The 12,753-nt window shown below is 45.6% G+C and overlaps 1 protein-coding gene across 1 annotated transcript in view; it reads right to left on the bottom strand.

Annotated features, from left to right (window-relative positions):
* LOC102447101 (cyclic nucleotide-gated channel beta-1) overlaps positions 1–11,014 on the bottom strand; it is a 43,344-nt gene extending 32,330 nt beyond the window's left edge. The window contains exons 1-2 of the mRNA XM_075940450.2: positions 10,463–11,014; positions 8,245–8,401 (exon numbers count right to left, since the gene is read on the bottom strand). Coding sequence (XP_075796565.2) covers positions 8,245–8,401; positions 10,463–10,694 — 389 coding nt within the window. The 5' untranslated portion in view covers positions 10,695–11,014. The remainder of the gene's footprint in view (positions 1–8,244; positions 8,402–10,462) is intronic.
* Positions 11,015–12,753: the final 1,739 nt, after the last annotated feature.

The following is a 12,753-nucleotide window of genomic DNA, read 5'->3' as shown; positions in this document are numbered from 1 at the left end:
GAATGCAGTTCTCTCTGCTCTCTGGGTCCTATTTTACACCTTCATGAAAAGCATTTTGAGCAGTACTAGAAGACTTTTCACACTTATCCTCAACAGTATTTTATTAAACGGTGTCAAAGATCAATGAAATGCTTGACCGTAAGAATCTTCATGAACTGGTTATCAGAGAGATTCAAAGCGAGAGAGAGGCCATCAAAGAATGAGACTTATGATCACTCAAGCAGCTCAGATAGTCCATGAAGGATGAATTTTGCTGATTTTTTTAATCAGCTCAGATAAAACAAAATTTGCCTTGTCATTGCTCAATGCATTACTGGGCTGTCTTTTAGTGCATTAGCCAATGGCCCATGAGGGACTTAATGGACAATGGCAAAGAAGCAACAACAAGAAAAATGTATTAAGATGGGAATCCAGGGATCTAGGACCTGCCCATCTATAAGCACATCTAGATATTTATACTGCTGTCTTCTCCAAAGTAGAGGAACTCATTATAATCCAAGTACTGTTCCTGGGTATGCAACATCCTTTCTTTGGGACTTTGAACAAGTCACATGACATTCTTGTGCCTCAGTTCCCCACATGTAATACAGATAACAATACTGCCATGTTTTACAAGGCTGTTGTTTGATTCATTAAGAGCTGTAAAGTTAGTTGAAATCCTCTGGTGGAAAGTACACCGTGAAGGATCTCGCTGTTGGTGAAAAAGGGTGGGGAGATTTGGGAACATTTTCAACTTTGATATTCTCAACAAAATCCCACCAAATAACTGACACATAGAATCATAGAGCTGGAAGAGAACTCAGGAGGTCATCAAGGCAGGACCAATCCCAACTCAATCAACCCAGCCAGGGCTTTATCAAGCTGAGACTTAAACACCTCTAGGGATGGAGATTCCACCCCCGCCCTAGGGAACCCGTCCCAGTGCTTCACCACCAGCCTAAGCAAATAGCTTTTCCTAATATCCAACCTACACCTCTCCCACTGCAACTTGAGACCATTGCTCCTTGTTCTGCCATCTGTCAGTACTGTGAACAGCCTCTCTCCATCCTCTCTGGTACCTCCCTTCAGGAAGTTGAAGGCTGCTATCAAATCCCCCCTCACTCTTCTCTTCTGCAGACTAAACAAGCCCAAATCCCTCAGCCTCTCCTCATCAGTCATGTGCTCCAACCCCCTCATCATTTTGGTTGCCCTCCGCTGGACCCTCTCCAATGTGTCCACATCCTTTCTATAGTGGGGGGCCCAAAAAGGGACACAATACTCCAGATGTGGCCTCACCAGTGCCGAATAAAGGGGAATAATCACTTCTCTGGCTCTGCTGGCAATGCTCCTCCTAATGCAACCTAATATGCCATTCGCCTTCTTGGCTACAAGGGTGCCCTGTTGACTCATATCCAGCTTCTCATCCACTGTAACCCCCAGGTCCTTTTCTGCCAAACTGCTACTTAGTCAGTCAGTCCCCAGCCTGTAGCAATGCTTGGGATTCTTCCGTCCCAAGTGCAGGACTTTACACTTATCCTCATCAGATTTCTTTTAGCCCAATCCTCTAATCTGTTTAGGTTACAGTGGACCCTATCCCTGCCCTCCAGCGTATCTACCTCTCCCCCTAGCTTAGTGTCATCTGCAAACTTGCTGAGGGTGCAATCCATCCCCTCATCCAGATTACACGGTATGGGGGGAAGAGATAGTTGTTGTGAGGCCCAACCATTCAAAGGGGCACAGGCCTCCTGGCCACCACGCTCTAGGTGGCCGTCTCTCTAAGAATAAATGGGTCGGAGCCAATATTTGGGTCTGATTATTCCTGAACTTTGTGAGGGTTTAGAATCTGAGCCCAATTCTGAAATTTTGGTCTGGTTCTTATCTCGACAACAGCACAAAACTAAACCACAGATCCGAAAGCCTGTGATTTTGGGGTGACTGAACACTGTGTCAAAATTTTGCATCGCAGTCTATCTTTAGTTGACTCTGAATTACAAGCACTAGGAATACAATCCAGGTTTTGGAACGGCTTCAAATATATGGAAGTATCTTCAACTCTCGTCCGAAGCATTAGGTCTTGTTTATTCTAGTCCCTGTTGCTGTGAATCACTGTTAGCAAGGAATATTAATATCCCATGCTAACAATAGAGATCAGCAACAGGTGCAGCTAAAAAGAGATCTGAATTTGGTTTAACTGCAATTACAGGTTCAGCACTGTTTTAGAAACCATATCAGCTTGCAATCAAATCATGTAGGCTACATCTAGACTGGCATGATTTTCCGCAAATGCTTTTAATGGGAAATTTTTCCATTAAAAGCATTTGCAGAAAAGAGCATCTAGATTGGCATGGACGCTTTTGCGCAAAAGCACTTTTTATGGAAAAGTGTCCGTGCCAATCTAGACGCGGTTTTGCGCAAGAAAGCCCCAATTGCCATTTTCGCCATCGGGGCTTTTTTGCACAAAACAGTCCTGAGCTGTCTACACTGGCCCTCTTGTGCAAAAACATTTCCGGAAAAGGGCTTTTGCCCGAACGGGAACGTCAAAGCATTTTCGCAAGAAGCACTGATTTCAGACTGTAGAACGTCAGTGCTTTGTGCAAATTCAAGCGGCCAGTGTAGACAGCTGGCAAGATTTTCCGCAAAAGCAAGTGCTTTTGCGGAAAAACTTGCCAGTCTAGAAGCAGCCGTACAGTATTAGTTCAACACCACTCACTGCTCTGTCATTGCAACAGATTCTTTTCCTAGCTTAGACAAGCGTTTAGAAACCTTTGAAACTGAGTGCCTTCCTTCCTGGTTCATCTCAGTGTTTCCTCTGCTGTGGCAATGTAGCAAGAGAAAAAAGGAACGAGAGTTCTCTATGCTACTGAAGGGAATGGGCAGAGAAGAGCCTTTTCTGCAGATTTTTGTTAATGACATAGGAGCTGCACACAGAGGCTTTGTCTACACTGCAGGGTTTTCATGCAAGAAGCTGTGGAAGAAAACAAGTCCTCACTTTGAGTTTGTTGAAGCCTTTCCAGAAGAGTTCTTGCACAAAGACTTCTTGCGCCAAAGCGCATCCAGACCTCAAAGCGCATCGCAAAAGCCATGTGCTTTTGCGCAAGAGAGCGTCCATACTGCATGGACGCTCTTGCACAAGAAACCTCTAATGGCCATTCACAGAATGGCCATCAGAGCTCCTGTGCTTTTTTCCATAAGGGTTTCTTGCATAAAACCCCCTACAGAGCATTCACACCTGCCTTTTTGTGCAAGAGCTGTAGTGCAAAAAAGAGTTATTCCTCTTGGGGAGAGGAATTACTCTACTGGAAAAAGCCCTCTGTTCCGCCGATTTACTTGTGCAAGAACATGATTAAGGTGTGGATGCTCCGCTGGTTTTTGCACAAAAACCTTGTAGTGTAGACATAACAGAGACAAAACAGACATACGGTACAGGACAATGAGCAAATAAGCAAACCAAAGCCTGGCACACTCGACAGCGTCCATGCAGCTGCTTTTGCAGAAAAACTTGCCAGCTGTCTACACTGGCCGCTTGAATTTGCACAAAAGCACTGACGTTCTACAGTCCGAAATCAGTGCTTCTTGCACAAATGCTTTGACCTTCCCGTTCGGGCAAAAGCCCTTTTCTGGAAATGTTTTTGCGCAAAAGGGCCAGTGTAGACAGCTCAGGACTGTTTTGCGGAAAAAAGCCCCGATGGCGAAAATGGCGATTGGGGCTTTCTTGCGCAAAACCGCGTCTAGATTGGCACGGACGCTTTTCCGCAAAAAGTGCTTTCTGTTTCTGTTAAAAGCATTTGCGGAAAATCATGCCAGTCTAGACGTAGCCATAGTTATTCTCTCTCAAAAAATTATCCCGTTTTCATTCTCCTAAAAGATGAAAAACTCATCCAGGCCAGTTCATTTAACGTGGCACTGATTGCAGCAGGACTATCTTTAAGGTCCTTTTCATTAGCGCTCCCTGGAATTAAGACCAAAGGTAGAAAAGACTACCGACTACAGAAGCAGCACTTGCATAATTTTTTCCCCTGCAAAGCTGAACTTCTTTCACTTACCAGTTACTCAACTCAGCATAGAGGTTCTATTAATCTGTTGTATTGGGGTTTTTTAACCACATGCTGATCTTAAGGCTGTTCAGTGTCAGATTAATGTCACTGGCTCTAGCTGTGATGGGATTGTCACCCAAATACCTTTGTCCTTAGGCTAAGAGAAAAATAAAATCCCCATGTAGTGAAATCCAGTGACTTTTTAACAAGAGATCTTCATAATGTTGTCAACCAATGGCAGGTTGGCTTTTCACTTGATACTCTTGAATCTATTTTTTCCCAATTCTATAAACCTATTCTGTAGACTAGACAAGAGTGATCTTTGCTCTTTCATTGTGGGCAGTCTCGGGGCCTAGAGAACAAAAGATCCATTTAAAGTTAGGACTACAATATGTTTGGTTTAAAAGTGACCTATGCAAGGAAAACATGGTTTTGATGTATAGTGGTCCTACCTTAAGTAGAAAGACAGGGAATTTCACCTCTTTTTTTAAAAGGAAGGTTTTTTCTGCTGCTCTTTTAGGTTGGAAATATCAGACCTGTTTTTGGCGGGGAGGCTAGAAATCTGAAGTTGGGGCTACCTTCCAGTAGACTGAAACCCGAGCTGCAGGTCCCGCACCCCTCAGTTCAGGAGGCAGGGGATATTGTGTCACAGACTGTCTCAACTGAGGCTGAGAAAGGCGCATCTTAGCACGAGAGGCTCAGAGTTGTTACTAGCCCACTCCAGTCCTCCAGTAAACAAGGAAGTGAAGACTGCTGGACTAAGGAGCTAGGCCAGTTTTCACCTGCTGAGGGGATCTGGCCTACTGTATCTGGAGCTGTCCAACCAAGCCATTGTGAACAATTAAACAGGCCATGTCTTCAGGTACGGTGCTATGTTGTAGCTACGTATGAGGTTAGGTCAATCTAACTGCATCGCTGAGGGGTGTTGATTTTTCACACCCCTCAGCGACGTTTCCCCTTAGATCCGAAGCGTAAACCTGGTCTCAAATCTGATACTTTTTTCTGTTCACCAATCATCCAGCAACAGACAGCATTATGCTGACATTGTTAGTCATTGTGCAAGAAGTGGTCTTTATGGCCATTTTAGGGCCTGTGGAGGTTCCATTAACTAGTCAGCATAAGTATCCTTTTGAATATTTGGCAGTCGGAATTTGGAGTTTGAGCGGTGTGACTGGGCACCTCATGTTTCTGTTCCCTGACATGATGCTGTTGCTTGCTGCCCTTTCATTTCTCCCTGGCAATGATGATGAGATTTGCAGCCCTCCTCCCTACCGGCAACCTTTTGACACCAGGCCAGAGGGAGCCTTCCTGACCATACACATGCTCTGTGTCGTGTGCGGTGATGGTTCCAAAAGGGAGTTCCAACCTTCTCAAGAACTGTTCACAGCATAAGCGTGTTCTGAGGCTGGAACATGTTCAGAGTAGCTCGGGCAAAGGATTTCTTTCTGATCTTCGTCTCACTATTGCTCATATCGATGTGGTAGTTGCTGTGGGCTCGTCTACCAGGGGAAATTTACTGGCATAACTGTACTGGTATAAGTCCCCATGTGGACACACTTAAGCTATGTCTACACTATGGGTTTGTCCGGAAGAGGCAATGCAAATGAAGTGCTGATTAGCATTTTCTCATGCTTCATTTGCATAATCTCTTCTGATCCGTTTTTGCAAGGGGGTTTTGCCCCAAAGTAAGCAGGGTGCCCTAGAGGGAGTGAACCGAACAGGTAATGATCAAGTGATCTCTCTCCTGCCTTCCATCTCCACCCCCTGACAAACAGAGGCTAGGGACACACTGGGACTCCCTTTTTGCAAGACCTGGAGCATCAGGATTCCCACACAAAAGATGTTAGGTGATAGCAGAGGTAGCAAGAGGTTCAATGAGCAGCAGTCAAAGGCTATGTCTACACTGCAGGCCTCTTGCGCAAGAAGCTTTTTGCAGAAGAGATCTTCCGCAAAAACTTCTCGTGCAAGAGAGCGTGCACACCGCATGGGCGCTCTCTCGAAAGAAAGCGCTGATAGCTATCCACAGAATGGCTACCAGGGCACCTGTGCTTTTTCCTCTTTCCTGGTTTTGCGCAAAAAAACCCTGTTGCCCGTCCACACACACCTTTTTGCAGAAGAACTCTTGCACAAAAAGCAGTTATTCCTCATAGAAGGAGGAATACCTACACTGGAAAAACCCCTCTGTTCTTTCATTTTACTTGTGCAAAAACACATTTGAGGTGTGGACGCTTCGCGAGTTTTTGTGCAACAACAGCAGGTTTTGCACAAACACTCTGTAGTGTAGACCTAGCCTGAGAATGTATTTCCCCCAAACCTTCTAAGGTCTACTGGTTTGGTTGTCCTGACTTGTGGACCTACTGGGGTTTGCAAGAACAGAGGTAGATACGCTTAAGGGCAGAGATAGGGTCCAGAGTGACTTAGACAAATTGGAGGATTGGGCCACTAGAAATCTCATGAGATTCAACAAAGACAAGTGTAGAGTCCTGCACTTGGGACGGAAGAATCCCAAGCATAGTTACAGGCTGGGGACCAACCAGTTAAGTAGTAGTTCTGCAGAAAAGGACCTGGGGGTTACAGTGGATGAGAAGCTAGATATGAGTCAACAGTGTGCCCTTGTAGCCAAGAAGGCTAATGGCATATTAGGATGCATTAAGAGGAGCATTGCCAGCAGATCCAGAGATGTCATTTTTCCCCTTTATTCGGCTGTGGTGAGGCCGCATCTGGAGTATTGTGTCCAGTTCTGGGCCCCCCACTACAAAAAGGATGCGGAAGCATTGGAGAGGGTCCAGCGGAGGGCAACCAAAATGATTAGGGGTCTGGAGCATATGACCTACGAGGAGAGGCTGAGGGACTTGGGTCTGTTTAGTCTGCAGAAGCGAAGAGTGAGGGGGGATTTGATAGCAGCCTTCAACTTCCTGAAGGGAGGTTCCAAAGAGGATGGAGAGAGGCTGTTCTCAGTACTGACGGATGGCAGAACAAGGAGCAATGGTCTCAAGTTGTGGTGGGAGAGGTCCAGATTGGATATTAGGAAAAACTATTTTACTAGGAGGGTAGTGAAGCATTGGAATGGATTACCTAGGGAAGTAGTGGAGTCTCCATCCCTAGAGGTGTTTAAGTCTCGGCTTGACAAAGCCCTGGCCGGGTTGATTTAGATGGGATTGGTCCTGCCTAGAGCAGGGGGCTGGACTTAACGACCTTCTGAGGTCTCTTCCAGTTCTATGATTCTATGATAAGGGGATGGTTGGATGAAATAACATGATCTTGGTAACTAATTGACCATTCATTATCAGTTCGAAATAGGTCAATGGAGGGGATAGGAGTTGCTATAGGGAACTTTCTGGGTGTCTGGCTCGTGAGTCTTGCCCACATGCTCAGGGTTTAGCTGATCGCCATATTTGGGGTCAGGAAGGAATTTTCCTCCAGGGTAGATTGGCAGAGGCCCTGGAGGTTTTTCGCCTTCCTCTGTAGCATTGGGCACAGATCACAGCTGAAGGACTCTGCATGTTGGGGCCTTCAAAGTATTTGAAGGCTTCAATATCTGAGACATAGGTGAGAGGATTATTCTAAGAGGGGTGGGCGAGATTCTGTGGCCTGCACTGTGCAGGGGGTCAGACTAGATGATCATAATGGTCCCTTCTGACCTTAAAGTCTATGAGTCTATGAAAACACTGCAACCATTTACACAAAATTAAGGATATTCTTCTACAAAACTCCTTGTTCTGGTGAGGTTAAAGCTTCAGGCCCACAGCAGAGATTTGGTACTTGAAATGCAGAATTAAGTCTCCAAACAAGGTACCAAAACTACCTTAACGTTCCTAACCTTCCACCATCCTTTTTTGGTTGTTTGTTTTTGCATGTCATTTCACATTCATGCACCACCGGACACTGGTTTTCTAATCTATTTCCTCTGATGCTAAGCGAGCTACCTTGTCACTTACTGACGTTGGTTCTTCTCAGATAAGCACGTAACTGTATCGTCTCTCCCAGATGGAGTGTGTATCTGGGAGACACTCCAGTTGGGTGGAATATTGGCAGCTACACCAAGTTAACGTCTCCTTAACAAAGTTCTTTGTCTTGATATCTATGACTCTCAAGCATGGAACTTGTGGGCAGACTTGCGGTAGAAAGCAACCCAAGGTAACTGGTTTGAGGTGCTTGTCAGAGGGGATAGTCCCTGGAGTGGAAATCAGGCAGAATGTGATACATTGAAGATATTTCCCAGATCCAATACCTCTTTGGAGCCACAGACACTCCTGGTACGGTGAGAGTGTGGGATTTAGTCCAGGAGATCGGGGACACGGGCGTGACTCGTTTCTGCACCCCTGCAGAGCTGTTTTTGGTGACATCGTCTTTGATGCTTACAGTGGGATATCCATTGGACGATGGCTCTTGGAGAGAAAAACACACACATAAGCAATCAGAAAAAGAAAAGGGGCACAATTCCTTGTGACCAGTGTTTCTGCTCAAAGTCCAAATCTATCAACCTGTTACCATAGAGGTCAATCTAAGCTGTCTCCAGGTCTTATGCATGTACTTATGTGTTTATACTGATATCACATGCAGAAAGGAACTGACAGTCACAAAATTCAAAGTTAAGGTCCATCTTGAAAGGGGGGGGGGGGAGAACAGGCCAGATCCTCAGTGGATATAATACAGCAGATCTTCACTGGCCTACATCAGCTGAAGATCTGGTCCAGTAAGCCTGACACCATGAGTTGGACGAGAGAGGCCAAGTGCAGGATGGGAGAAGTGGGAGGGGGGCTCCCTTGAGGGCTCCAGGAAGTGGAAGAGTCCCAATGCTCACCAGCCATGCTAAGACCTTCTTTGGTGGTTGGGGATGACCAGTGGCCGTGTGTGTGTGTGTGTGTGTGTGTGTGTGCCCGCGCCTCAGAGATGGCAACCCTACCCTCATTGTGATCTCTAAAATTACAGCCAGCAAGTCCTTGCAACTTTACAAAAGGTGAAAATTCACTAGTGTATAGAGGGCAATAGACCACTACCCTCAGTGATTGGCTTTCTGCCCAGGGATGACTGTCACCCAGAAAGCACAGGAGAGCGTCCATATACAAACAATCCCATTCCAACCTCTCCATTGTTTACCGGAAAAGATACTCAGCTAGAAGTGACAAAGCAAGAAAACACAAGAAACGTCACACAACAAACACGACAGAGCCTTAATGGGCCATGAAGGGGCAGGTTCTGCCACCCTTACTCATACAGAGTGGTGAACCGGAATGCCATTTTTGTACATGTGCCAAAAGTAATTCCATTCATTTCAGCGCAGCTGTTTGTGGCACATGCTAATGTTTGACACAAGAGTGGCAGAACCTCACACTTTCATTGTGAAACAGAGCCACAAAAGCCAGGTTAACACATACGGACGAAACTGCTTATCCTGGGGGACACCAAGACTTCCTCGTCCCATCCCTCTGTTTTCACTAAGCCTGGATGGGTGCATCTAGACCAGTGTTTCTTAAACTTTTTAAGACTGAGGAACACCAAACAATAATTTTTTTTATGAGGAACACCAAGGATTTTTTGCTGAGAAAAAAAGAAAGCCGGGAAAAAGTTATTGAGCAAAAAAAAAAAAAAAAGGTCGCCTGCCCCTTTAAGGACAGCCATTTTGAACTCTGTTGTTCTCCGCGGCACACCTCCAACCCCATACCGGTGTACCGCGGAACACAGTTTAAGAGACACTGGTCTAGACTACATTCCTTTTTCGAAAGAGAAATGCAAATGAGGGAAATCAAAAATGCAAATGAAGTGCTGATTTACAAATCTCGTGCTTCATTTGCATAATCTCGCCCGATCGCTTTTTTGGAAGAGATTTTTTCGGAAAAAAAAAGCAGTCTACAAGGGGTTCTTTCGAAAAAAAAAATCATTTTTCGAAAGAACCCTTATTCCTGAAAAAAGGTGTTTTTTTTAAAGAACCCTGTCTAGATTGGTTTTTTTTCGAAATAATCTCTTCCAAAAAAGCAATCGCACGCGATTATGCAAATGAAGCATGAGATTTGTAAATCAGCGCTTCATTTGCATTTTCGATTTCCCTCATTTGCATTCCTCTTTCGAAAGAGGAATGTAGTCTAGACACACCCTGTGTGTGCATGTTAGTGACAGAAAGAGTTATGTGTATTGAAGATGGAATCCTTGAACAATGGATTTGTTTTTGCAATTTTTGATCCGTGAGGAGTGGTGGAATTTTTGTTGTTAGTTTTTGATGTTTGGGGTGTTTATTTTTTTTTACAACCCAGACATTTTTCACATTCTTTGTTATTTCCAATTGAGAATACAGTAATTGTGATACAGTGGTATCAACACAAAATAATACCACTATGTTGCAACATGGAACATATTTAAAATATAAACAGCACCAGAAAAGACACACACAGAGATAAACGCCCATGCCCAAAGCCATGCAAGCACACCAGAAAAGCCATCTTCTATCCTACCTACAGGATGAGAAGGGGACCGTTCCTCATTCAAAAAACTGGGATTCACCACACCAGACTTTTGGTTTCTGGAGGTGAGGATTGGGACGTGGGAAGCGCTGGAGGATCGGTAGCTAGGAACATTGGGTAGCTGCTCTACTATGCCTTGGGAGGAAGGGGAGGCGCTCCTGCGGTCAAGCGGCTGATCGTGCACCAGATGATCTAACTCAACGTCTTTAGTTTGCTTGGACATGCTGCTAGGAGGCTAGGCGCTTCAAGCAAAGGACTGGGCGTCTGAAGCTGCAACAAGAAACACAGAATCATGTGAGACTGTTTTGTGCTATTTCCAGATGAACTGTTTCCTTAACAAGAAATAGGGCTGGAGGGGATTGTGGTTTGTGTGATCACAAAGGCGAAAGCGAATAGCGCTGGTTAGAGCCAGGAATGGAGCTGGCAAGTGCCATTCCTTACACAACTTCACACACAACTTCCTGATGTTCAGCACCCAGTGTTATTTCAATTCTAAACAGAGAATGACAGTCATCACAAAATCACAATGGCAAATGATGCTCCCAGATGGACCAGCTTGAACCCAGAACCCCAGGCTTTCCAGGCTAATGCCCTAACCCCTAGACAACCCATCGCGCCCCACCTCACCTCTCAAGCACCCCTTATCCAGCCTTCCTAATGGGGCACCCTGGAGGTGACGCTCCCCGGTGGGTGGGTCTCAAACCCAGAACCATCAAACCCACATCTCCCCTCTGAGCCAAGCAATGTTCTCCAGAAGCGAAAGGGCAATGAGCCCTTTCCACTGCTTCACTTCTGCCTGACAGCTCAGAGCCGGTAGCTTTCAGTGTAAGGCCTTTCCGGAGCTAACGTCTCTCCTTCGTTAATTGCCCAGAATGTGAAACAAGCCATCTCCAAAGCACAAGTTCCAGTGGGATACGAATAGTTTCAGTCTGAAGAGAAGACATTCGAGGCAAGACCTATCTGTATTCATGACAAGACTTATCTGTATCACAGATACGTAGGGACCCAACGATTAAAAGAAACGCTCGAAAAATCTGTACATTCTAGGTGCCCCATTTTTGGAAGCCCACCTGGAGACACCTGGGTCTGCTGCCACCATTGGCTACCACAGCAGACGGGGGTACTCACCACTTTGGAAATCAGTGCCTAGATCAGGGCTGGGCAGGATGCGGCCCTGGGGCCAGATCCGGCCCGCCTAACACTTTGATCCGGCCCACGGGCTGCATCTGGCTGTTTTCTATTTATGTCCTGCTGCCAGTGCCACCTAATTAAAATTCTGCCCTAGCTGCTCCAGAGCGGACCCCAAAACCTGAAGCAACTGGAATTAATGGACACTTCTGAAAACTTTGGAAGACACGCGACGCTCCCTGTTCTTGTTGCATGGGCGGTAAATTGCAGGTGAGAGAGGTCTCCATCCCTACTCTCGGCCATGGCACGTGTTTTTTAGGGTAGAATAATATGAGTTGCAGCTTCATTTGTCTCTTGCTATGCTATCCTCCTCCACAATGATACCAAACCACAATGTTGATATCACTTTTCTGTTCTTTGGCCTTTTCATACAACGTACAATGGCCATCCACAGTCATCTGCCAACACACTGCTCTTCTCCCACCAGGCAAAAGAAATATGGGCCATGCTGAAGCCACATGGCTCTAGGCGCTAAGAATGATCCACATGGGATTTTATTTTAGAAAAACTAACTCGCTACAAGCAGAGAGCTGCATTCTCTGCTATGCTGAGCTTCCCCGAGACCAGGGACATCACAGAACCGGTGGCAGACCTCGGCTGCCAGGTCATTGGAGTAAGAGGACGCACGTTAGTCATGTGTGTTTCCTGTCCCAAATACAACCCCTGTGCCAGGGTCTCTGCAGGCATTTCCCAAAGGGGACTATGTGGAGAAGAGAATTTGGCCCATAATTCTGGTTAATGGCTACTGGTTTTGAATTCAGATGGTTACCGCTTTTATGTAGAAGGAAGGCCTAAGGAGAATTATTTTGAAACGATCCTTAGGGGAAATTTCACTGAGATGTGGATGCAATAAACTTTTTAAAGCTCTTACTGCAAGGTTTCTGTGGATTTAAGTAGTGCACCGGGACTTGCGAACCACCGAAAAGACATGCCTGTTGAACTGCAACGTTGCAGCTGAATTGTATAATGTTGTTCTGCCCAATGTCACTGCAAGAACACACACTTGGCAGTTAAAAAAAACTCTCAGAAAGTAATAAGGGCAATGGGACACTCAGGTAACTGCACTGAACTCAATGGAGTTATGCCAAGAATTA

Source organism: Pelodiscus sinensis, chromosome 12 (assembly GCF_052426305.1).
Source record: "Pelodiscus sinensis isolate ZL-2025 chromosome 12, ASM5242630v1, whole genome shotgun sequence".
Classification (NCBI taxonomy): Eukaryota; Metazoa; Chordata; order Testudines; family Trionychidae; genus Pelodiscus; species Pelodiscus sinensis.
The sequence above is the reverse complement of the archived record's forward strand: the minus strand, read 5'-3'. Positions and strand labels throughout refer to the sequence as shown.